The 27,800-nt window shown below is 41.3% G+C and overlaps 1 gene segment (V, D, J or C); it reads left to right on the plus strand.

The window, feature by feature from the left end:
• Positions 1-27,800, plus strand: part of LOC125109330 (immunoglobulin kappa variable 2D-29-like) — a 664,016-nt gene that overhangs the window by 632,859 nt on the left and 3,357 nt on the right. The window contains 1 exon segment of the V gene segment in view: positions 26,374-26,409. Within this exon segment, the coding sequence occupies positions 26,374-26,409 (36 nt within the window).

Below are 27,800 nucleotides of genomic sequence, written 5' to 3' on the forward strand. Positions count from 1 at the left end.
AACAGAAGGGCTGGATCTGGAGGCCAGGCAATATATTTTAAACAGTTGGCTCCCAAGGTCATTCACACAGCACCAGTCTCACAAATAATGTTCCTTAGCCCACCTATGTATATGCAGGCCTAGGTGGTCAGTGATGCGGGACAAATCCCAAAAACATTTATCTATACCGAACACCTCCATAATGTGTGTGTGCGGGGGTCTCATCCAATCAGCTGAAGGCTTTAAGAACCAAAATTGAGGTTTCCCAAAGGAGAAGCAATTCCTCCTCAAGAGCAACATAGAAATTGGGCCCAAGCTGTCAACATACAGATTTCGACCTCCAGACTGCAATATGAACCCTAACCTGAATTTCCAGCCTGCCCACCAATTTTGGATTTGCCAGTCCTCACACACCCAATTCTCAAAATTTCTCTCTCCATGCGTACTTACTAGTTCTGTTTCTCTGGAGGACACGGACTGATAACACTCTTCATGCAACTCATGTCCCACCACTTAAGACTGTAAAAATTCCAAACATGACACTCATTTCTATCTCCCCCCATGTCCTCTCAATGGACCATTCTTACTATTTCTCTTCCCTTCTCAAAGCTCTCTATGGGTCACAGAGAACTGATTGTCTTCACTTCCGTCTCTTTCTCCTTCCCTGAACCTCAGCCTCCCCACAAGAGCACAGAGTCGTACAAAGACCAAGTGTCCCGGTTTTCACAGAACTTTCTCGAATTTAATACTGAAATCCCAGCCCCTGAGAAACCCTCATTCTTAGGAAAACTGGAATAGTTAACCCCAGTGGAAAAGGAATCATGCCAACCCATCGAATTGGCTCTTTTTAATATTGCTTGAAATCCTCTCCACCTATGGCCTCTCCACGAGGCTTTTAATCTCTGAAGTCAATAATCTGGCAGATTTGGGTCCCCGATGACTCTCCCACCCAATGGAGATGCCCTGTCTCCCTTCTGCATTGAGGGAGGGGGGGATGCAGAAGAAGTTTACCTACTACACGATGTCCCAGCATATTAATTGGTCACCAATCAATTTTATACGTGATGCTGTGAGTATTCTTTGATAATCTTTTTTTTAAAGATTTTTATTTATTTATTTGACAGACAGATCACACGTAGGCAGAGAGGCAGGCAGAGAGAGGAGGAAGCAGGCTCCCCGCTGAGCAGAGAGCCCAATGTGGGGCTCAGTCCCAGGACACTGGGATCATGACCTGAGCCAAAGGCAGAGGTTTTAACTCACTGAGCCACCCAGGCGCCCCTCTTTGATAATCTTCTGAATAATTTATGAATCCTCAGAAGTAATGGGTCTGGCCTGGATTACCAAAGAAGGCATAGACTCAAACTATGACTAGAACTAGCACAGTGGCTCTTTTAGAACGAGCGAATGTATTTTAGTGCAGATTTCAAATCAAAATTTCTATATGTGTAATACAAATGTTTTACTTCGAAGATCTTAGAGTCTAGGACACTCACTATTATCTTCGTTGATTTGGTAAAAAACAAGAAGTGGGGAAAATCGTACCAGCAGTCCACAAAATTCCACAGTCACATCCAGGACATATGGGCACATAGATCGAGCTTGCCAAGGGGAGAAGCATGAGACCCCAGATAAACAGGCCTTTCAGCAGCCACCTCAGCATGCCCAAAGTAGCAAGGTCAGGGAAAGAAGGTGAGAACAGCAGAAGCAGTTGGATTCCATGGGTATATGAAGCAATTCAGAGTCAGGGAATGTAAGAAACTCACCCACTTGATACTTACCGTATTATTATAGACCTCTGGGGCATCTTACAAAGCAAATGCCAAAAAAGTCCGATTTTAACATCCTTTTATACTTGCATCCAGCCCAGGACATGTCCACCTTCTTGGTAATCTAGTCAGGAGACCCTGGCATGGCCATAGGAAGAGTGGTTAGATTCTGCTCATATTGTAACTGTCGAACAAATAAATACATTTTGATGACAAACGGGATGTGACATGTGACAGAAAAATGAAAGACCTGAGCAACAAGAAATTTGAAATGTCATTTACTGAGGTTGGGAAAGGTGAGGAAAAGCAACTTTGGGGGAGGAGACAGAAATCAGGACTTTGATTTGGACATATTGGATTTTGTGCTGTTAGCACTCCAGTTTGCAATGTGCCTTGGGCAGATGGAGATGAGAGTCTGGAGCTCAGGGAACCAGTCAGGGATATGGATGCAAATTCAGACCCAGTGTGAGGTCACAAGGCCATGAGTGTAAGTAGAGGAACAGGGACCAGGCCCTGTCAGGTAATGTGGAGAGGTGGAGGGAGATGAGCAGGAACTGACAAGAGACAGAGAAAGAGTGGCCAGTGAGACAGGAGCCAAACCAAGAGAGAGTGAAATCCCAGAGCCAAGAAAATGTCTTAAAAATGTCTTTTTACTTTGCAGATGTAAAAACAAAACAAAACTTAAAAAAAGAAAAGGAGAATCTCTTTCAGGACTGGCTCTTTTTTTTTCCAAAGATTTTATTTATTTATTTGACAGACAGAGATCACAAGTAGGCAGAAAAGCAGGCAGAGAGAGTTGGGGAGGCAGGCTCCCCGCTGAGCAGAGAGCCCAGTGTGGGGCTCCATCCCGGGACCCCAAGACCATGAACTGAGATGAAGGCAGAGGCTTTAACCCACTGAGCCACCCAGGTGATGATTTGAACACAGTGTCCCTTATAGGACCACAACTCCTCCCTGGGCCAGTGGAAAGTTTGGAAGATTACAACTTTAAAAAAAAACTAGGCAAGGCAGAGGGTGGTGGAGAGTTGCGGGCATTGCTGCCCTCTGCTGGTCATATTCATGAATTACATATTAGAGGAAGATTGCTCAGGAGCCTTTGTCCTTCAAAATATCTCAGAATTTTTTTTTTTTTAAGGGATTGAGAGAGAGAAAGAGAGATCATGAGTGGCGAGGGAGGGGCAGAGATAGGGAGAAGGAGAGAGAAGCTCAAGCAGGCTACGCACTGAGTGGGAAGTCCAACGCAGGGCTTGATCTCCAGACCCTAAGATTATGACCTGAGCCGAAATCAGAATTACTGAAGGGTTTTCTTTTTTTTTTTTTTGGTACCTCCTTAAATTTTGTGCCTGAAGCCAATGCCTCACCTGCCTTACTCTGGTCCTGATCCTGCATAAAGGGCTCCAAAGAGCTAGATGAATTTTGAATACCACGGACTTACACATCCTCACTGCGAAGACCAGATTAGCCCTGTGACTATTATGATTGATATCTAATGATGCATAAGTTTCCAAGTGCAACCAGTGACAGAAGATTCTAACTGTTCAACTCCCAGCCCTCCAAAGTCCCAGATTCCTGATATAAAAGAGGATGCCATGTTCTGACCTAACAGATGGAATCTGGGGTTGGCATGGAAGGGCTGGTAGCATCTGGCTCAGTGAGGAAGCACTAGGTCCTCCTGAGGGAGAAAGAACTCAACACACAGATCAGAAAGGAAACCTGATGGTTGGAGAGGAAGGGGGAGGAGGCGCGGGAAGACAGGCGGTTAGACAGTAGAGAGGGGTCAGATCATACTGCACTGGAATCACCTAGAGAGTTCAAGAAAGTCCTGATGCCCAGTTACCACCCAGACCAATTTATCAGCATCTCTCAGGGTGAAAAACAGGCATCAGTAGTTTTTAAAGTTCCCCAGGAGATTCCGACCCTGGTGGCCAAAAATGAGAACACCAGTATAGGCCTAGGAGAACATGCAGTTAGAAACCACAATGTGAAATCTTTGAAGAGTTTTAAATAGGAATAATTACATCTAGTTACCCCCCCCCCATTTTTAAAGATTACTCTATTTACAAAGGAGAATAATGCAGAAGACCTATTGCTTAGCCACCTATCTGCAAATTTGCTGGAAGTGAGGCTAAGCAGTGAAAATCAGTATGTGTGGGGCACCTGGGTGGCTCAGTGGGTTGAGGCCTCTGCCTTCAGCTCAGGTCATGGTCCCAGTGTCTTGGGATTGAGCCCCATATTGGGCCCTCTGCTTGGCAGGGGGCCTGCTTCCCCCTCTCTCTGTCTCTGCCTGCCTACTTGTGATCTCTGTCAAATAAATAAATTAATTAATTAAAAAATTTTTTTAAAAAAGAAAATCAGTATGTGCTAAGAACTTATTACATGCCCAGGCACTATGCTGAGTAATTCATATATACTATTTTATTTACTCCTCACAGCACTTTTTAAACGAGAGGTATTATTCCTACATTTCAGAAGTCTAAGGCTTACCCAGGATCACACTCAGCTCAGAAAATACAGTGTTCTCATCTAATCTCTGTGTTGATATGCCAGCAACAATTCACCATGCCTCCTCCTGCTGGGAACGAGCGTGTTGGCCAGAGGACGTCACCATCCGGTTTACTGGAGGGTTAGGCTTTTGGTCATAAATGAATAAATTGGCCTTTGGGCTGGCATGAGGATGAATCCATCCTGGGCTGAAACAACAGCAGGAGATTATAAGCAAGCAAGGCTAAGGGGTGGCCCCTTGGCTCTGGGGCATTCACCAAAGAAAAATCCCTCTAATGTCCCTGGGCAAAGAGTGCACTGGATTCCTAGGCCACACACCAACCTTACCACCTCATGTCCTCTATCCACAGTCAACAGCTGTACAGGAAATAGTCATATGCATTCCACTTTTGTAATTCCTATGAAGTTATTTATTTATTTATTTATTTATTTATTTATTTATTTTTCTATGGAGTTATTTAGAATATTATCCCATGCGCAACTCCTATGCTATGTCACCAAGAGAGAAATTGTCTTCGACTTTGATATTAGGAACACATTGAGTCACACAGAGAACTGGAACTTTGTCTTGTAGATAGAAGCATGTAAGTTGGACCATTTCCTTCTTTTTTATTGGCTTCCAAGAAGCTCAGCGTCAGATTTTTATGCACAAGCATGCATATTTTAATGGCGTTTACCGACATGCAGTTTACATACAGTAGAACTAGACACCTTTTTTAGTGCATGGTTCTGTGAATTTTGGCAAGTGCACAGCTATGTAACCACAACCATGTTCAAGACAGAGAACAGACCGATTGCCCTTAAAAGTTCCTCTGAGTCCCTCTGTAGTCAACCCACCCTCTCCCCAGCCTCAGTCAACTGCTGATCTGTTTTCTGGTCATCTAGTTTACCGCTTCCTGAATGTCACGGAAGCAGGACCATATGGGGCACAGGCTTTCGAGTCTGGTTTCTTTCACTTAGTAGAAAGCACTGAGATTCCCCCGGCTTGTCATGTGTCATCAGTAGGATATGCTCTTTACTGCTGCGTAAAATTCCACTACAGCTGCACCACAGTTTGCCTATCCAGCTACCAATTTAGAGACATTGAGCTGTTTCCTTGTTTACTCCTACGAATGAAGTTGCTGTAGATATTTGGGTCCAGGTTTCCATGTGAACCTAGGACTGCATTTTGCTTAGAGAGCCAGTAACAGACTGCAGTCACAAGGTGGGTATAGACTTAAACTTATAGGAAACTGCCCAGAAGTTTTGGTCCAGCTTTTGTTAGAGCGTTTGTTTTCTTACTGTTGACCATGATAGTTCTTTGTACATTCTGCATACAATTTCTCTCTCACATTTATGGTTAATGACTAGTTTCTCAGCGGGCAGCTTATCTTCTCATTTCCATACCTGTGTCTTTAGAAGAGCAGAACTGTACTTTTAATGAAATCCAATCTTTTTTCCTTGTCTTTTTGGATCATTAAACACCTGTTTTATCTTTATGGTTATCTCAATGTGGTTTCTGCCCTTTTTGTTCTTATTTTTCTAACTTCATTACAAATTTTTAATTAAACCCAAATATTTTGGGGAGAAGGAGTAAGGTATAAATAGAGTAACTTGTGCACAGATTCTAGAGTCATCTTGACCTGCTGAAAAAGGAAACTAGCTTTTTTACATCGACAGTCTTATTTTAGATTTTATTACTTCACAAAAGTGCTCATATTACAAGAATTTTTAAAATAACAAAATTGGAGCTCAAAAAAAAAAAGGAATTTGTCCATAATCACTTAAGAAAGGATTCTAACCCAAGTTGGCCTAGTGACAGGGACTGTGTTATTTCTATACTTCATATTCTACAGCATCTCCTTAAAACAATTTTAGATAACTTAAGTCAATTTAAGTTAGAATACAATGGTATTGGTTGAAGAACACAGCTTATTGTTAGAGTCAAAAAATCTCTTAACCTTTCTATAGATAGAACTATACCAACTATAATGATGGTCTTTTTGATATACTTTTCTAAAATCAAGGTCCAAAAGCAGCACCTGGGTCACACAGTTGGTAAAGCATCTGACTCTTGGTTTTGACTCAGGTCATGATCTCAGGGTCTTGAGATAGAGCCCACCGTCTGGCTCTGTGCTGAGCACAGAGCCTGCTTGAGATTCTCTCCCTCTCCCTCTGCCCCTTCTGCTTGTGCTCTCTCTCTCCCTCTCTCTCTCTCTCTCTCTAAAATAAAGAGAACTTAAAAATATCAAACCCAAAAGCACATTGGTAAAATTGCATATATAAAAATGTTTATATATTTTTTATATATAATACATATAATACAATTATGCTAAGTAAAAAATACGTATGTTAAAAATACAGATAGGTAGATGAGATGGAGAAATAGAGGTGGAAGTAGAGAGAAGGAAAGAGAGAGACAGAGAGACCAAATGTTTATATAGGGGTAATATGTTTAGAGGGGAGTTTATTTTATTGTTCTACCTAAATTCTCTGTAAGACTTCTAAATACTTATAAATCACATATTTTAAAAAATCATTTATGATTGTTCTATACCTGATTTTTTTTTTGCTTTTCTAATATTTCCATGACTTTTTGTCTAAAAGCAATAAAATCTGGCCTGGTTTTTAATACTAGAAATACTTCCTACCTAGAAACCTCAGTGATCCCTGAAAGACCCATTAGATCAATGTAGGCTTGTTGGCTTACACAACACTGCCACCTACTGGCAGAACTTCACCACTGCACCCTGGCTTTGGTGAGTCAGTCCGCAACGTGACACAGTTCCTTTCTATTTTCATTTTTAATGTCTATTGAAATGGCCAACCATATAAAAAGATAGATCACATACACCCCCGCATGCACACACACCCGTGCACGCGGGTGCATGCATACACACACACACACTGGAGTATTTCAAAGTCAAGAATTTTAGTACATTGCTAACTGATAAAGACTTTTTAAATAACTACTATGCTACTATGGTACAAAACTAAAAGTAAGTCTAATATTACCTGATTGTCAGTTTTTATTCAAACTTCCTTGGTTGTCTCCAAACACTGCCATTACAGTAACTCTGCTTAAATCAAGGTCCAGATCCAGATAAATGTATGGTTAATTAAGTTTTGCCAAAACCTAAAACAAACAAACAAACAAACCCTCTGTATTTTAAAAAACGTACCCAGGAAATAGTAAAAGAGGGCAAACCACCATTATTTAGAAATATAAAGCATGTCATGAGACTAGGATACTCTTGAAACCAAAATCAAAGACTCAACATAAAGAAAGGTAGAGATGAACTCACTTATAATCCTCAATGCAAGGAAAATATTAGAAAGTTAATTAAAAGTAGAGCTACCCTATGACCTGGCAATTGCCCTGCTGAGTATTTTCCCCAAAGATACAGACATAGTGAAAAGAAGGGCCATCTGTACCCTGTACATACATACATCTGCTATGTATGTACATAGCAGCAATGTCCACAGTAGTCAAACTATGGAAAGAGCCAAGATGCCCTTCAACAGACAAATGGATAAAGAAGATGTGGTCCATATATACAATGGAGTATTATGCCTCCATCAGAAAGGATGAATACCCAACTTTTGTATCAACATGGATAGGACTGGAGGAGATTATGGTGAGTGAGATAAGTCAAGCAGAGAAAGTTAATTATCATTATGGTTTCACTTACTTGTGGAGCATAAGGAATAACACGGAGGACATTAGGAGAAGGAAAGGAAAAATGAAGGGGGAGAAATCAGAGGGGGAGAAGAACCATGAGAGACTGTGGACTCCAAGAAACAAACTGAGGGTTTTAGAGGGGAGGGGGTGGGGGATGGGTGAGCCTAGTGGTGGGTATTAAGGAGGGTACCTATTGCACGGAGCACTGGGTGTGGTGCATAAACAATGAATCTTGGAACACTGCATCAAAAACTAATTTTTATGGTGACTATGTATTTTATGGTGACTAACATAACACAATTTTAAAAAAAAAGAAAAGAAAATTAAATCTCTAAAAAAAAAAAAAATAGAAAGTTGTAACAACTGAAATTTCATCTGACCACCCATGGTTGGAATCTAACCAGAGAAGCCTGATGACATGAGGGAGTGTTTTTTTTCCACACAGAACCCAGAGCAGGGGTTCAGGGATGGAACTGCTGCCCCAGGACTCAGGTTCCTCTCCATCCCCTTCCTCACCCCACAAATTCTTATGTTGAAAACCTAATGCCTATTTGGAGGTGAGGCCTTTGGGTGTGATTACATCATAAGGGCAGAGCCCCCAAGAATGGGATTAGTGCCCTTATAAGAGAAAAATCAGAGAGCTCCCATCCCTTTTCCACCACATGAGGGCACAGCGAAACCACAGCCATGGAAGAAGTAGGATCTCATCAGACACTGAATCTGCCAGGACCTTGATCTTAGACTTCCAAGCCTCCAGAACTGTGAGAACTACATTTCTGTTATTCATAAACTGTCTGCCTTGGGACGCCTGGCTGGCTCAGCCAATTAGGTGTCTGCCTTCAGCTCAGGTCATGATCCCAGGCTGGGGATCCAGTCCTGGATCAGGCTCCCTGCTCAGCGGGGAGCCTGCTGCTTTCTCTCCCTCTGCACGCTGCTCCCCCTGCTTGTGCTCGCACTCTCTCTCTCTCTCTCTTTCTGACAAATAAATAAATGAAATTTTTGAAAAAAATAGAAATAAAATAAATCACCTGCCCCATCTATGGTATTGTGTTAGAGCAGCTCAAGGAAGAATGGACTAACACAAAGGGGGAGGAGTGCCTTGTTGAGGCTCCAACGCCCCCCACCCCTCCATGTGCTTTCTGCTCACACTGGGGCATGGACATCCTTGCTGCCTCACCACATAGGAGGGAGGAAAGTCCTGGAAGAAATGTCCAGGATCAGATGGATTCTGATCTAAGACCTCTCAGACACACCACCCCCACAGGCGATCGGGCACCCCCTTTCGGCCTGGTAAGAGTAGCCAGCTAGGCTCCCCAGTGGCCTTTACTGGCACAGGCAAAGGTGGCACTACAGTCCTTTCTGTGACATTTGGCTGACTCTGCGGTCATTGCCTAAATGTCTTATGTTTCTAGGTTGCCCCTCTCCTAGCTCTTCTGTTGAGAGAGTTGGCAGCCATCTATTTCCATCTGTGTTTCTGGTTTGCAAACTGCTCCAGCACCTGGTCTGTGGTTTACAAGACAAAAAGAAAAGCCAGGCAGTTTTCTGTCATTCTTCAGGTCCCACGGCCTCCTCATGGTCTCGCCACCAGGATGAGTGTCCCAGGGTTTTCATAACAAGTGCCACATACTGGCTGACTCAAACACCAGAAAGGTATCCTCTCATAGTTCTGGATTTTATTGATTCGTCTTGATGTGACTATAAATGAGACCATTCTCTCAATTTCTCTTTCTGATAGATCATTATGAATGTATAGAAACACAACTGGAAAAAAAAAAAAAGGAAACACAACTTATTTTTGTATATTGACTTTGTTTCCAGCAACTTTACTGAATTCGTTTATTAGTTCTAAGAGTATTTGGGTGGAGTATTCAGGGTTTTCTTGTCTAAGACCATGTCATCTGCAAATAGAGACAATTTTACTCTTTCTTTTCCAAGCAAGAAACTGGAATAAATCCCATATGACCATGGTGCATGATGCTTTTTATATATTGTGAAATTCGGTTTACTAATAGGTTGTTGAGGATTTCCCTATCTGTATTCATCAGGGATATGGCCTGTAATTTCCTTTTCTTGCAGTGTTTGTCTGGTTTTCGTATTATGGCATTGCTGGCCTCATAAAATGAGTTTGAAAATAGTCCCTCCTATTTTTTCAAAGAGTCGGGAAAGGCTGGGTATCCATTCTTCTTTAATTATGTGGTCGAACTCACCAGTGAATCCATCTGATCCTGGACATTTCTTCGTCAGTTCCATATGGTTTCTGACTTAAGGAGTAAATGCACTCTTCTTCCCAGTCTATGCATCCAAGAGCCTATTGCCATTTCCGTATAGATTATCCTTTGTGTTGATCTCCAGAGGAAAGTGCTGGATTGAAAGTGCTGATCTCCAGCACTTTCCTCCCTCTGCTTGAGCAGGGATAACCTCACTGGAGCATGTGGCTCATACAGCCACATGCAGCACCTGCACAACAGCTGGATGACCCCCTTTACTCTGATCATCTGTCCCAAAGCCAACACTATGAGGAGTCAAGTCCAAGTTGTGTGGGAAGACTTATAATACTCAGCAGTAATCTCTCAGGCTAGAATAGAAAAGATCCATCTAGAATGAAGGACTTTCTGTATTTATCATCTTTCTGTGTGATTATTCCATGTAAGTCTCAATACTACAACTTGTCTCCCACCTTAGTCACTGTCCTACTGCTCTGGGATATATAAATGGGCTGTGGCACCTTTTGGAATGAAGTTCATATGACACTGAGCAGGAGAGACTCCAAATCCATCTGGAAAATATCTCACCAGGTATCTGATTCTCCACCTTCTTCAGGGATCGACACATATTGTCATAACTTTTCTCATATCTCATGTGCTCATATTACGTTACTGCCATCAGCATAACACTGAACAGCTGATACCAGCCTGGAGTTTTTTTTTAAAAGGAAGAGAGGGAGGGAGGGAGGAAAAGAGAGAAAAAGGGAGGAAGGAAGGGCTGAAGAAAGGAAGGAAAAGACATTTGTTGATAAATCCATTAAAATTTTTCATTTTTTCCTAATTAAATTCTTCAATGGATATATTCTCAAATACACACATTTATCAAATTCAATTCAAAGAGCAATCACTGAATACTCAGTATTAAAGCACAATGGAGATACCAAACCACCTGGCTGAGGTCACTTGCCTGAAGAGGTCACTTGCTTGAAGTTGTTCATTCTCTAGCAGACAGATTAGAATCTGATCATGAAATCCCACGAAACAACGCAGGATGTGGGAAGTATGGTAAACACCACATTAGCAAAGTAATTGTGTGACCCACTCGGAAAGTCTGTGTTCACTTGATTTTCACCCTTTCCTTAAATGGCCATCAACTCCTTGGTGGCAAAGGAGAACTTTATTATGTATAAAGCTCCTCATCCCCCAAGCTTCCACATCAGTCTGGATCCAGCCCAATTCAGTGACAGTGACTCTGAGATTGATTTTTCTTTCGTAATCTGTAGTCTTGCAACTCACAATGGAAACCTTAGGCTGAAGATGGTCTTTGTCAGCCTGGGTCTCTAAGGGACAGCATGAAAGTGAACCCTACCTTCTGCTGTCAGAACTTTATGCAAGGGAAAAAGAAATTTCTAATACATTAAATTGCTCAAGCTTGTGACCATATCCATTAGAGTATCTATTATTGCCCTTAATTAATACACTTACCATCCTAATGATTATTCTCATACCAACTGGAAGCATTCTGCAGTCTGGCTGAATCAGCCCCATTTAGCAAAAATCACTGAACTTGTTCTTGGAAGGCAAAGGTTTAGACCTTGACTGTATGCCTGCAACTTTGGTATCATTAAGGCACCTTGGTTTCCTTAGTTATAAAAGTCAAATAGTTAAGAGCTCTTTCCAGCTTTAAAAATTATGTTTGGTATCCTGACTGACCCCTAGAGCAGCTGTCATGCTGAAAAAAGAAACCTACATTCGTGTTGCAAAAGAGGTCATTTTTCATTCTTTCACTGGATTTCAGAAAATGGATTAAAAAGTCCCCTCCGACTTGGACCAGATGGCAACCATGCAGAGAATTTTCCTGGTCTGCAAATATTTTGTCAAGCGCCTCAGGAAATGTAAGGGAGGTGCTTTAATTGGGAGGCAAGACATCTTGTTCTTCCCCCTCCCAATCCTTCCCTACCTATGTAAGCCCTGAGTGAATCTCTTCCTCTCTTAGAGACCCACTTTTCTCCTGTTATGAATGGAACTAGACGTAGTTTGTCTCTTCCAGTTCCAACAGTCCATGACCTACAAAACCCCTCCAAGGAAGCACCAAGTCTATTTTCTATTCATTCTTTTTTTTCTTAATTTTTTTTTTTAGATTTCTTTTCAGTGCTCCAGAATTCATTGTTTATGCACCATACCCAGTGTTCCATGCCATATGTGCCCTCCACAATACCCACCACCAGGCTCACCCAACCTCCCATCCCCTACCCCTTCAAAACCCTCAGTTTGTTTTTCAGAGTCCACGGTCTCTCATGGCTCATCTCCCCCTCCAATTTCCCTCAACTCCCTTCTCTTCTCTATCTCCCCATGTCCTCTGTGTTCTTCTTTATGCTCCACAAATAAGTGAAACCATATGATAATTGACTCTCTCTCCTTGACTTATTTCACTCAGCATAATCTCTTCCAGTCCCGCCCATGTTGATACAAAAGTTGGATATTCATCCTTTCTGATGGAGGCATAATACTCCATTCTAACAGGGTTTTGGGGTCAGATGTCATGAAGACAATCCCAGTTTGAGGCACCACCATCAGTTTCCAAGGTTTCAGAAACTACCAAGGGCTAGAGGTCACCAAAGCAAAGAGAAAACTCCCCTGACTCCTGAACAATCTTGTTCATTTCACTCATTTATTCCATAGGTATGTAAATGTGTCTGGATGCCAGACATATTTGTTAGTCACTGAAAGCACAATGGTGAGTAAGAACTCATCTATAATAAAAGTACTGTAATTCACCAGCTTTAGGTTCAAAATACATAGAAGGAACAAAGAACAATGGACATTCCCTTTCCTAACTGCATTCCCACCTTTTCTAAGAGCACATGGACCTCCCCTCTTGAGGAATTTCTCCTTTCTGACTGGATACAGTCAGGTGAGAATGTCATGACGCCTCCCTTTCCTAGCCCAGGTGTGAGACCCTCACCCAAGCTAGGCTCAACAAACTTCCCTGTTTGCTGAATCTTGAGGAAATGGACACAGACTGAAAGCATTTCATTCCCTTTAATAACAGCAACCTGACCAGACTGTTCTTACTAGATGAACACTCATAAGTGAGTGTGAGCATAATTAGAAGTTTGGAGGCACAGCCCTTCCAGTGACATCCATGATGTCAGGTATGATCTCACCCTCCCCACCTCTCCAACTACCACCACCACCAGAGCCTCTCTCTCAGCCCCTACTGATCCGAGTCCCCAGGGACAGGCCCTCCTTGAGTCCCAAGACCCACCCATCTCCTCTGCTTAGGCAAACTGACAGTCACCATACCCACCTCCTTGACCCCATGACTCCCAGAAGATATTCACAAAAACAAATCAATCTGATGCAAATACATTTTCACAGTCTGGGATCTTTGGTCATATCATTGATCATTTTTTAAGTATCACTTACCAAGTTTAATTTTGTCCCTGAAAGTGCTCTTTCCTCTAATTCAGTGTTTCTTTCTTTTTTTTTTTTTAAGATTTTATTTATTTATTTAACACAGAGAGAGAGATCACAAGTAGGCAGAGAGGCAGGCAGAGGGAGAGGGGGAAGCAGTCTCCCCACTGAGCAGAAAGCCCAACGTGGAGCTCGATCCCAGGACCCTGAGATCATGACCTGAGCCAAAGGCAGAGGCTTAACCCACTGAGCCAGCCAGGCGCCCCTAATTCAGTATCACATATTTATCCTCCTTCTGTCAGCACTTGTCCGACACATCTTCCTCTTTTGCATTTGTTGCTCCAATCATTTTATGTATTTGTTTGAGCTCCATCTCAGGTAAGCAGCATATGGCTGGATTTGCATGTTTTAGTCACTCTTCTTTGACTTTCTATTGTGAAATTTTTCCATTTATATTTTTAAGGTATAAGTTTTTTTTAAAAATTAAGATAGTTTTCATGCATATATATTATGAACATGAATCAAAGATTCACTTAACTTATTAATGACAAAACCAGATGATAAAGCTGGCTCAAAGGAAGACATGTCTAGTCTACACACACACACACACACACACACACGTCCCTTTCAATGACAGAATAAGATCACTAAATAAGTTGCAAAACTGGTTAATGTCTTACACAGCAGTAAGACTGTAAGCATTAGTGCTCTCAGACAAAAATAATTTATCATTTTCATGCCATCCATTTTCTCTGATCCAACCTTTTGAGATCTAATTTTTAATCAGTTGTAATTAATCAGTTGTATTTAGAAAAGTAAAAAAACTTTATTTCCCTAGCAAGTCAAATAACCCTGAAAGGATACATAGTGTTAAAGAACAATTACTCAAGACATGAGTTGAAGAAAAGGCAGACCTAGTAGGATCATAGGATAGAGTGGGTGGACCCACGCAATGAGGTTCTGCAGTGGAAAGGAGAGATTAGACCTCCCTCCAACACAAGGAGAAGTGGGAATTCATAGCCAGGGAGCAATGTGGGGGTCAGTGGATAGAAAATGACTAAGAGAAAACACCCATTTTAAGTGAGGATCTGGTTAAACTGACCTAACGGGATTCTTGCTGAAAGCAAGCCAGGGTGATCAGACGTCACCTGGGGACAGGGAAGGTTGAGGAAGCCTGTCAGATGTTGACTGAGATCAGATATCAACAAGGGGGATTCTAGTTAAACTGACTTAGCAGGATTCTTGCTAAAATTGGACCATGCAAAGATGAACACAAAATTCTGAGCCCACTTGAGAAGAGAGCTCAGAGGAGCCCGAGCAGAGTCTGGTCAAGGAGAGAAACTTTGTCAATAGTCATCTTTTCACCTCATTTACAAATTCTGCATAACTTAGCATTTATTATAGTCTGTGACTGTTCTATTTGGACTTAGTCTTTCCAGGGGGAGGAGTCAAGATGGAGGAGAAGTAGCAGGCTGAGACTACTTCAGGTAGCAGGAGATCAGCTAGATAGCTTATCTAAAGATTGCAAACACCTACAAATCCAACGGGAGATTGAAGAGAAGAACAATAACAATTCTAGAAACAGAAAATCAGCCACTTTCTGAAAGGTAGGACTCGGTGAAGTGAATCCAAAGCGACGGGAAGATAGACCACAGGGGGAGGGGCCGGCTCCTGGCAAGCAGAGGAGCAACGGAGCACAAAAGCAGGACTTTTAAAAGTCTGTTCCGCTGAGGGACATCACTCCAGTGGCTTAACCGGGGTGAAGCCCATGCGGGGTCAGCGTGTCCTCAGGTCCCGCAGGATCACAGAAGGATTGGGGTGTCTGAGAGTCACAGAGCTTACAGGTATTAGAACGGGGAAGCCGGCTACAGAGACAGAGCCAAGGAGTGAGCTCTCAGCTCGGGGTTACCTTGAACCAGTCGCAGCCTCGGTCAGCTCAGAGCGCGGCCAGAGGCAGGGTGACGGGAGTAATCGGGCGCTGTTCTCTGAGGGCGCACTGAGGAGTGGGGCCCCAGGCTCTCGGCTCCTCCGGGCCGGAGACCGGGAGGCTGCCATCTTCATTCCCGCCCTCGGGAACTCTACGGAAAGCGCTCAGGGAACAAAAGCTCCCGAAAGCAAACCTGAGCGGATTACTCAGACCGCCCGGGGTAAGGGCAGTGTAATTCCGCCTGGGGCAAAGACACTTGAGAATCACTACAACAGGCCCCTCCCCGAGAAGATCAACAAGAAATCCAGCCACGACCAACTTCACCTACCAAGGAGTGCAGTTTCAATACCAAGGAGAGCGGCAGAATTCCAGAGGAGAAGAAAGCAAAACATGGAACTCATGGCTTTCTCCCCATGATTCTTTAGCCTCACGCTTAATTTAATATTTTTTCTTTTTCAATTTTTTTTTCTCTTCTTCTGCTAAATTTTTTTAACTTTTACCCTTTTCTTTTTTTAACGTTTTTTAACAAGTTTATCTAATATATATATTTTTTCTTTTTTATATTTTTCTTTATTTGTTTTCTTTTTAATTGTTTCTTTCTTTTTTTTTTTTTTTCTTTCTGAACCTCTTTTTATCCCCTTCCTCCCTCCTCACAATTTGGGATCTCTTCTGATTTGGCTAAAGCATATTTTCCTGGGGTTCTTGCCACCCTTTTAGTATTTTACTTGCTCTTTCATATACTTTTATCTGGACAAAATGACAAGGTGGAAAAATTCACCGCAAAAAAAAGAACAAGAGGCAGTACCAAAGGCTAGGGACCTAATCAATACAGACATTGGTAATATGTCAGATCTAGAGTTCAGAATGACGATTCTCAAGGTTCTAGCCGGGCTCAAAAAAGGCATGGAAGATATTAGAGAAAGCCTCTCAGGAGATATAAAAGCCCTTTCTGGAGAACTGAAAGAACTAAAATCTAACCAAGTTGAAATCAAAAAAGCTATTAATGAGGTGCAATCAAAAATGGAGGCTCTCACTGTTAGGATAAATGAGGCAGAAGAAAGACTTAGTGATATAGAAGACCAAATGACAGAGAATAAAGAAGCTGAGCAAAAGAGGGACAAACAGCTACTGGACCACGAGGGGAGAATTCGAGAGATAAGTGACACCATAAGACGAAACAACATTAGAATCATTGGGATTCCAGAAGAAGAGGAAACAGAGAGGGGAGCAGAAGGTATATTGGAGAGAATTATTGGAGAGAATTTCCCCAATATGGCAAAGGGAACAAGCATCAGAATCCAGGAGGTTCAGAGAACCCCCCTCAAAATCAATAAGAATAGGTCCATACCCCGTCACTAATAGTAAAATTCACAAGTCTTAGTGACAAAGAGAAAATCCTGAAAGCAGCCCGGGAAAAGAAGTCTGAAACATACAATGGTAAAAATATTAGATTGGCAGCAGAATTATCCACAGAGACCTGGCAGGCCAGAAAGAGCTGGCATGATATATTCAGAGCACTAAACAAGAAAAACATGCAGCCAAGAATACTATATCCAGCTAGGCTATCATTGAAAATAGAAGGAGAGATTAAAAGCTTCCAGGACAAACAAAAACAGAAAGAATTTGCAAACACCAAACCAGCTCTACAGGAAATATTGAAAACGGTCCTCTAAGCAAAGAGAGACCCTAAAAGTAGTAGATCAGAAAGGAACAGAGACAATATACAATAACAGTCACCTTACAGACAATACAATGGCACTAAATTCATATCTCTCAATAGTTAGCCTGAATTTTAATGGGCTAAATGCCCCAATCAAAAGACACGGCAGGGGGGGTGTGCCTGGGTGGCTCAGTGGGCTAAAGCCTCTGCCTTTGGCTCAGGTCATGATCCCAGAGTCCTGAGATCGAGCCGCACATCGCGCTCTCTGCTCAGCAGGGAGCCTGCTTCCTCCTCTCTCTCTCTCTCTCTCTCTCTGCCTGCCTCTCTGCCTACTTGTGATCTCTGTCAAATAAATAAATAAAAATCTTTAAAAAAAAGACACAGGGTATCAGAATGGATAAAAAAACAAAACCCATCTATATGTTGCCTACAAGAAACTCATTTTAAACCCGAAGACACCTCCAGATTTAAAGTGAGGGGGTGGAAAACAATTTACCATGCTAATGGATATCAGAAGAAAGCAGGATGGCAATCCTTTTATCAGATCAATTAGATTTTTTTTTAAGATTTTTATTTATTTATTTGACAGAGAGAAATCACAAGTAGGCAGAGAGGCAGGCAGAGAGAGAGGAGGAAGCAGGCTCCCTGCTGAGCAGAAAGCCCGATGTGGGGCTTGAACCCAGGACCTGGGATCATGACCTGAGCCAAAGGCAGTGGCTTAACCCACTGAGCCACCCAGGCGCCCCAGATCAATTAGATTTTAAGCCAAAGACTATAATAAGAGATGAGGAAGGACACTATATCATACTCAAGGGATCTCTCCAACAAGAAGATCTAAAAATTTTAAATATCTATGCCCCTAACATGGGAGCAGTCAACTATATAAACCAATTAATAACAAAATCAAAGAAACACGTCAACAATAATACAATAATAGTAGGGGACTTTAACACTCCCCTCACTGAAATGGATAGATCATCCAAGCAAAAGATCAACAAGGAATTAAAGGCCTTAAATGACACACTGGACCAGATGGACATCACAGATATATTCAGAACATTTCATCCCAAAGCAACAGAATACACATTCTTCTCTAGTGCACAATGGAACATTCTCCAGAATAGATCACATCCTCGGTCCTAAATCAGGTCTCAACCAGTATCAAAAGATTGGGATCATTCCCTGCATATTTTCAGACCACAATGCTCTGAAGCTAGAACTCAATAACAAGAGGAAATTTGGAAAGAACCCAAATACATGGAGACTAAACAGCATCCTTCTAAAGAATGAATGGGTCAACCAGGAAATTAAAGAAGAATTGAAAAAGTCCATGGAAACAAATGATAATGAAAACACAACGGTTCAGAATCTGTGGGTCACAACAAAGGCAGTCCTGAGAGGAAAATATATAGCAGTACAAGCCTTTCTCAAGAAACAAGAAAGGTCTCAAGTACACAACCTAACCCTACACCTAAAGGAGCTGGAGAAAGAACAAGAAAGAAACCCTAAACCCAGCAGGAGAAGAGAAATCATAAAGATCAGAGCAGAAATCAATGAAATAGAAACCAAAAAAAACAATAGAACAAATCAACAAAACTAGGAGCTGATTCTTTGAAAGAATTAATAAGATTGATAATCCGCTGGCCAGATTTATCAAAAAGAAAAGAGAAAGGACACTAATAAATGAAATCATGAATGAAGGAGGAAAGATCACAACCAACACCAAAGAAATACAGACAATTATAAGAACATACTATGAGCAACGCTACGCCAACAAATTTGACAATCTGGAAGAAATGGATGCATTCCTAGAGACATATAAACTACCACAACTGAACCAGGAAGAAATAGAAAGCCTCAACAGACCCATAACCAGTAAGGAGATTGAAACAGTCATCAAAAATCTCCAAACAAACAAAAGCCCAGGGCCAGACGGCTTCCCGGGGGAATTCTACCAAACATTTAAAGAAGAACTAATTCCTATTCTCCTGAAACTGTTCCAAAAAACAGAAATGGAAGGAAAACTTCCAAACTCATTTTATGAGGTCAGCATCACCTTGATCCCAAAACCAGACAAGGATCCCATCAAAAAAGAGAACTACAGACCAATATCCTTGATGAACACAGATGCAAAAATCTCACCAAAATACTAGCCAATAGGATTCAACAGTACATTAAAAGGATTATTCACCACGACCAAGTGGGATTTATTCCAGGGCTGCGAGGTTGGTTCAACATCCGCAAATCAATCAATGTGATACAACACATTAATAAAAGAAAGAACAAGAACCATATGATACTCTCAATAGATGCTGAAAAAGCATTTGACAAAGTACAGCATCCCTTCCTGATCAAACCTCTTCAAAGTGTAGGGATAGAGGGCACATACCTCAATATTATCAAAGCCATCTATGAAAAACCCACCACAAATATCATTCTCAATGGAGAAAAACTGAAAGCTTTTCCGCTAAGGTCAGGAACACGGCAGGGATGTCCATTATCACTACTGCTATTCAACATAGTACTAGAAGTCCTAGCCTCAGCAATCAGACAACAAAAGGAAATTAAAGGCATCCAAATCGGCAAAGAAGAAGTCAAACTATCACTCTTTGCAGATGATATGATACTATATGTGGAAAACCCAAAAGACTCCACTCCAAAACTGCTAGAACTTGTACAGGAATTCAGTAAAGTGTCAGGATATAAAATCAATGCACAGAAATCAGTTGCATTTCTCTACACCAACAACAAGACAGAAGAAAGAGAAATTAAGGAGTCAGTCCCATTTACAATTGCACCCAAAACTATAAGATACCTAGGAATAAACCTAACCAAAGAGGCTAAGAATCTATACACAGAAAACTATAAAGTACTCATGAAAGAAATTGAGGAAGACACAAAGAAATGGAAAAATGTTCTATCCTCCTGGATTGGAAGAATAAATATTGTGAAAATGTCTATGCTACCTAAAGCAATCTACACATTTAATGCAATTCCTATCAAAGTACCATCCATTTTTTTCAAAGAAATGGAACAAATAATCCTAAAATTTATATGGAACCAGAAAAGACCTCGAATAGCCAAAGGAATATTGAAAAAGAAAGCCAAAGTTGGTGGCATCACAATTCCAGACTCCAAGCTCTATTACAAAGCTGTCATCATCAAGACAGCATGGTACTGGCACAAAAACAGACACATAGATCAATGGAACAGAATAGAGAGCCCGGAAATAGACCCTCAACTCTATGGCCAACTAATCTTCGACAAAGCAGAAAAGCATGTCCAATGGAAAAAGACAGCCTCTTCAATAAATTGTGTTGGGGAAATTGGACAGCCACATGCAGAAAAATGAAACTGGACCATTTCCTTACACCACACACAAAAATGGACTTAGTCTTTCCATCTTATTTTATTTTTTTTAAGATTTTATTTATTTATTTGACAGATATCACAAGTAGGCAGAGAGGCAGGCAGAGAGAGAGGAGGAAGCAGGCTCCCCACTGAGCAGAGAGCCCGATGGGGGGCTCGATCCCAGTACCCTGAGATCATGACCTGAGCCAAAGGCAGAGACTTTAACCCACTGAGCCACCCAGGCACCCCACCATCTTATTCTATATTTCTATTTATCGAATACTTTCCTCTTGATTTTTTTATTTGCTTTTCCTGATGTCCATTTCTCTTTTTCCTCTAGTGACCTGGAAGATTTCTTTTATCCCATTGCTTTGGAGTACCCGTAACTTTACCCTCTTTTATTTCCATCACTATCCCCATGGCCTGAAAGGTGAGTGCAAGCAAGCTCAGTGGAGGCAGCCCAGGTGTTAGTCCCCCTTGGGTGGTATACCCATCCCACCCCCAGACCCAGGCCCTGATAACTCAGAAGTATGCATTTTCCGGGGCTTTGTGAGGAAGACTAGTACTGGCTGTGTCAAGGACCCCTCCTATTTTTGCAATGGAATGGAAGATACTAGATTTCAGTTTCTGCATCAATTCAATCTCAAAATTTAAATCTTTAAAAAAAATTTAAATATTTGTGATTTTCCACAAATGTCTTTTTTTCTAATAGTCCCCTTCATGATTCTGCAACCACAAAATAAATTTATTCTCATTTTTATATTTCTTCTGTCATTACAAGGGGGATTTTGAGTGAGTGGTGGACAGATGCATTATATTTAGTTTAAAGTCCAATTATTGGGGCACCTGAGTGGCTCAGTTGGTTAAACAACTGCTCAGGTCACGATCCTGGAGTCCCAGGACCGAGTCCCGCATCGGTCCCTGCTGAGCAGGGAATAAATAAATAAATAAATAAATAAATAAATAAATAAGTCCAATTATTCCTTGTTACAATCAGTTGGGTTTCCATGTTGATATTTGTGTGTATTTGTTTTGCTGTAGGCCTGCCTTCTTCCCACCCTTCTGTCTTGTTTGGAATTCTAGGTATCAGCCAGGATAGTCAGGACACTGGGGTCAGGAGGAAGAGGGAGGACAATGGAGAAGGGAGTGATCTGTGCTTCCTCTTTTACCAGCACCAGACTAATATCCCTTAAATGTATATGCTGATTAGGATGGGAGGGAGAGTCAAGAGCCAGCCTAGTTTAATCCCATTTATTTTTTTTTATTTTTTGTTTAAATTCAATTTAATTAACATATATTGTATTATTAGTTTCAGAGGTAGAACTGAGTGATTCATCAGTTGCATACCACACCACATCCTGAGCCACAAGGGAGAAGAACAGACTGCCCATGAGGAACCTGAAGATTCAACAACAGAGAAGAAAAAAAAAAGTATGAAGCACATAATGAATTCAAGCCTGAATTCATCAATTTCACAACTGCATCCAGAGCTAACCCATTCACAGTAGTTTTCCAGGATGCATTTCTCAGTGGCAGGATGAGAGAGGACACGGGACTGGGGTCAAGGGGACAAACAAAGGGGGACAGGAAACTCCAGAGCAGAGTTCAAGGACTCATCACTTGTGTATAATCAACCAGAAACCACAACATTCGATATGTAAATCTGGGTGGCTGAGCCTCTCCAAGGGTAATACACCCCAGCACTGTTATTGATGTTTTCTCTTTCACTCTAGGAAGTCAGAGAATATCTGTAGCCTGAATGCCTTCTTGAAAACACGAGCACCTACATTTTCCAGAGCAGGTCCAAAATCTTGGGTCATGTTTATGGCACAAACACGTGCGCATATTTGGGCAAGGGACTTTGCTTCTCTCAGCTCCTCTTTCTTCAGAGATGAGTGGAAACAGACACAGCTCCAAAGCTGCAAGGAAGAAGCAATTTCTCAAGTGACCTCCTCTGCCTCCCTCCCTCTTGGCTATGGGGACAGCTTTACCCCTTAGGAATTCAGGACAGATGTTTGTCTGTGGTACTCTCGCTGGAAGACTGGCAATCGATCAAGTTCTAGCACCACTGAATGTGGACTCCGGAATTTTGTCTTCATCTTGTGGGATATCAGCATAAATCAAGTACAAATGACAGCCATTACAACCTACGGAGGAGTCAAGCTGAAGTAAAAAGAATCACCTGCCTTGGACCCTACTGTGACTGATGAGCTAGAAAAAAATATTGAACCACAGACTTCAAGATGGATTATCAGACATAAATATTCCAGAGCCAGGTAAGGAAGCCACCATCCCTTAATTAAGTCTTGCAAAGAGCAAAATTATGCCATGTGTCCCTGACAAGCTAGTTGACTTACTATACGTTGCTGCTTCAAGTAAGGTAGACCACTCCAAATAGGCTGGCTAATTATGCCAAATGAAAAAGCAAAAATGGTGCTTCTTGAAATGTCAGATGTGAAGAACACTGATAAGATAGTTCACCAATAGTTTTCAGGATGACTTACAGGTGGGCATTTGGTGTCTCTCTCGTTCTCACTCTCTCTCCCCTCCTCTCTCTCTCTCCCACAAGCAGTTTAGAATTTATTCTAAGAATCTAACTTTCTTGGGAGCCAAATGGGGAATAGCTTCATTGATGAGTTTGTCGGAATACTGCCCCCAAATTTCTATTTCTATCACTGTCATATACAAACCCAAGAACTTCTCAGATTAGTTTATTGGCACTTTGCCTTTCCTCAGTAAAATCAGTATTGTCAAGGTCCATCATGGACATTTTGTAGAACTGTAGATACTGACAGAAACTCACAGATGCTTCGAAGACAAGCTTTGCCTTCATAATGAACCATACACATATCGAGGATCTCAACCATTTCTCAGTGATCCCTGTTATGCTCCAACATCACAACAGCCATTCTTATCAATCACTACTGTATGTGATCAATAAAATAGTTTTTGCCACAATGGTTCTTATAAGCACTTTCTATTAGTAGCAAATACTCCCTTAGTACATTCAGTTGTACTCTTCACACTGAATCCCAATTTCACATTCAATACCAATTTCACATTATTCATTGAGGAACATAATTCCTTGTAGAGCCATGTCATCTTTATCATTCCCATTTTCCAGCCCCTATGTCACCCATATATGCCTCTTATGTTTGTAAGAATATCTCCTACAGAGAACCAGGAAAACAACCTTTTTTGCATTCTCAATCTAAAGATTATAGGAAAAAGTGTAATTGACAATTAGCAATTAGGTTCTGCAGTGGAATATCATTTAATGTGTGTATATCACTTAAAATCATATTTATACATTGTACATGAATACTGAGAATTCTAGTAGGCAAAGTCAGTTTATTCTTTATCAAAATTGATAGTCTTTCTGCATCAAAAAAACAAAAAAACACAAAATTTAATTAAAAGCATCTGCATCCTGAAAAACCACAAAATTAATGTATTCACCTAATTACTAAAAACAAGATAATCTACAATATTCAAAAGGGGAGAAAGTGTCACTGCTCTCCTCTTCCCGAACAACACACCTCTGTAAGCCCAGCAGATAACTACTGAGTATGGCTCATTGTATTTCCTTCAGGAATTACCCTGTATTTCTATCCATATATATATAACCATTAAAACAGAATCAGAATATCATACAAAATAAACCATTCCATGGCCCATATTTTCATGAACACCTTCCTTGTGACCATATAGAAACCTACTTCATCCTCTTTGGTTGTTTAGTGTCCCATCACAAAGCTCTAACATAATTAGTTTAATTAAATTCTCATTGATGAAGATTTCAGTTATTTTCCATTTCTTCAACTTTTAACCAACATTTCAATGAGCAGTCATGTATACACATTTGAGCACACTCATCTACTCATTTCCAACCTAAGACAGGCTATGGAGTTTTTTTTTCCTTCCCCCACCCCAAGGTTTTCTGCCATCCATGCTGCTTGCATTGGGTGTTTCTACTCCCAGGGTCAATGAAGTGCATGAGCTCTGATATCAAAGCCCAGCTCTACCACTCACTGCTATGGTGAAGTTACTTAAAATCTCTGCACTCAACGTTCCTCATCTACAGAATAGGGAAAATATCAGTTTTGAATTCCTAGATTTGGGGGCATAATTAAACGTGATGATTCATGTACAATGTCGGACACTTTCTAAACACTCCATAAATGTCAAGTACAATGACTGGTATTGCTTGTATCTCTGCAGAGAGTATCACTCTATCTTCTTTAGGATCTATGTTGACTATGTCCTCAGTCAACTATTTTGCACACTAAATGTCCACTTGCCAGTTACTCTCCTCTCTACCTCCAAGAGTCCTCTCCTTCCTCATCATCTGGAGAGATCTGCTGCTAATTTTGCTATTAAAGACAATAGCAAAGCTCTCAGTGACAGAATCAAGGAAACCTAGGATTTCTCTTGTAAAACTCAGTGTTGCAATGGTCAGTATTAGTCCTTGATCTATTATAATTTATTAGCTCTGGTCCATTATTGATTTTCAGCTATTCATTGTTAGGTGTTTTTTTCCTCCTTCATTCTGCAGATGTTTGTTGAACATTTGCCAAGTAAAGATACGGACTGGGTCTTCCTAATACAAGAAAATGAAACATCAATTTACAAATCCAGTAAGGTAGAAAGAATCTGAGAGCAGACAAGTACAATTAGGTCTTCTAGTTCTGCCTCTGTGCTCTGCTAGAAGATAATCCAAGAGGAGGTCTCTTGAGTTGAGTTTTGAAGGAATTCATTGTTCACAAGCTAATGCAGATGAGCAAAGGTGTTTCCAAGCAGAGAGAGAGTTTTATAAGTGCTGGAAGCCACAGAAGAACTGTGAGGAATTGAAGATGGTAAGAGACATGTATGCTGAGGTGGGGATGAAAGGTTAAGAGGGAAACAAGACTACAACAAGTAGAGCTGCACTTCAAACAAAATGAGATCTTCAGTGTCCTTGATGGGGTTACTATGGAAACACCATGGCATTGCATGATTCCCTGGAAGCTCCAAAGACAGTAAGCACTTGGTTCAGCTCATTGAACATGGTGAACAACAGATGACCAACTAAGTAAAGTTCACTTTCTACTCTATTTATCTTTGTTTTAGGGGTACCTGGGTGGCTCAGTCAGTTGGGTGTCTGGCTCTTGATTTCAGCTCAGGGCTTGGTCTCAGGGTCTCGAGGTCACCGGATCAAGCCCCATACCAGGCTCCACACACCAAGCTCAGCAAGAAGTCTTCCGTCTCCCGGCACCTCTGCCCTTCTCCTCTCTCCCCACCCCCAGCTCGTACTCTTACCCTAAAATAAATGAAATCTCTATTAATCTTTGTTTTAGTTTCATGGGTCATCTATAGCTTAATACCAAAATACCTTTAAATCATGGGCCTTGATCTGATATACATTTAGTCTGCCTTTTTTGAAACAACATCATGGCAAAGGAGAGGTTCAAATAGGAAAACATTCTTTAATTATTCTTAACTGAGAGAAATTAGAATCCCATAATTACATTGTATGAGGTTTATCATCTGCAACAGCTCCCTCACCCCCAGGAGAAGGTGGAAAAGAGTTCAATTTTTAAAACTCGCTTTTTTCTTTGTAATTTCCATTCAGCCTACTTTCCGATAGATGATAGATAGATAGATAGATAGATAAATAGATAGATAAGAAACAGTCCAGCTTTGGTATATTGCTAAAGAAAGGGACCATCAGGCCACAGACATAAGTAAATATATCCTTTTCTAGGATTTTAGATCTCACCTAAGGAAACACTCTCTGTCAGGGAAGCCCTAGGCTTTCCACAACTGCTGGGAAAAGCGTGAAGCTTCAGCAGCTGACCGAGGGCTCGGTTCCCCCTCAGTGAGAAGGGTTTTTGTACAGTGACACCATGGGGAGCTATCACTGTGGTGGACGTTCGGCGCAGGGACCAAGGTGGAAATCAAACGTGAGTAAAATCCAAACCTTCTTTCCTCAATTGTCTGTATCTTGCGGTCCTCATGCCTGGGAAGGGATCTATAGAAGCTGACTCTTTGAAACCAGGCCCTGACATCCTCTGGGGCAAAGATAAAATCTGTAAACAAACTGGAAAATTGGTTGCGTGTTTTTCTATGAAGAACAAAATTCAGTGAGTGAGTAAGAATAACTCATCTAAGTGATAGTTTCAGAAATTTATTGGCAAGCACAATTACATCTTCTAAAGAGAGCCTTGCATGATCGTCAGAAAAGGAAACTCAGTTTTTGTATAGGAGGGAAGTTAGGAGGAATTACTGTGTGTACACGTTCAGCCAGGGGACCAAGCTGGAGATAAAACGTAAGTATTTTTTTCAACCCGTTCTTCACTGTTTCTAATTGGTTTGTTGCCTTTTTTTTTTTTCCTTTTCATGTGTTTTAGTTAGTTACAAGTCAGGGATAAAACAAATTTCATTCCCAGATTAGGTACAGGGGAGGGAAAATTGTTCCACTGGAGGCTAGTTGAGGACTCATTTTTAAGAATTCCAAATCAAAATAAGGTAACGGGGGAGAGAGGCTTGCTACCTTTTCATGGCGGGTTTTTGTACAGAGGAAGGTTAAGGGAAATCACTGTGGTTCACTTTCGGCCAAGGAACCAGACTAGACATCAAACGTAAGTACATTTTTCCTCAATTCTTTGTGAGATTTTTGTCCTGTTGCATCATTTGTTCAAGTTTGTGACATTTTGGTAAAATGAGCTGTTCCTGGTGACCCAAAAGTAAAATAGCAGAAAACAAGAAAATAGCCAACTTTTCAGCCAAGCAAACTGTTGAGATTGTGATGAAAATTGGTTTTGCGGGGGAGAATGGGAGAGAAAGAGCTGGATTTTTTTCTGCATTGGCCTTTCTTCTATGATGGGTGTCAGAAGGAGGTTTTTGATAAGGGGTAAGCGTCAGAGCCCTCACTGTGGCTCACGTTCGGCCAGGGGACCAAGGTGGAGCTCAAACGTAAGTACACTTTTCTAGTCCTTTTTCTTGTTGAGTTGTGAAATCTGGGGGTTTTCATGTGTGGGGTGTGAGTTGAGGCCAATTCCGAAGAGAGTGGGATTCTTCCAAAAATCAGATGTGTAAGGTACTGAAAATCAGTTTGTCTCAACAAAGAGCGAGGAGCTAGTTAGTTGACATGGCATCTAAATTGCCAGATTTTTGCTCTATCCATTAACCTAATGAGAAGCAAATAGAGGTTTTTGCTGAGGGGAAAGTAATTAAACGAATACAGTGGGACAGCTTTGGCCCAGGGACACGTCTGGAGATTAAACGTAAGTAATTTTTCTCTATTGCTTTTTGAAATTTAGGTCTAAATGCTAGTACTGACTTTTAGAGGCTT

This window comes from Lutra lutra, chromosome 9, assembly GCF_902655055.1.
Source record: "Lutra lutra chromosome 9, mLutLut1.2, whole genome shotgun sequence".
Taxonomy (NCBI): domain Eukaryota; kingdom Metazoa; phylum Chordata; class Mammalia; order Carnivora; family Mustelidae; genus Lutra; species Lutra lutra.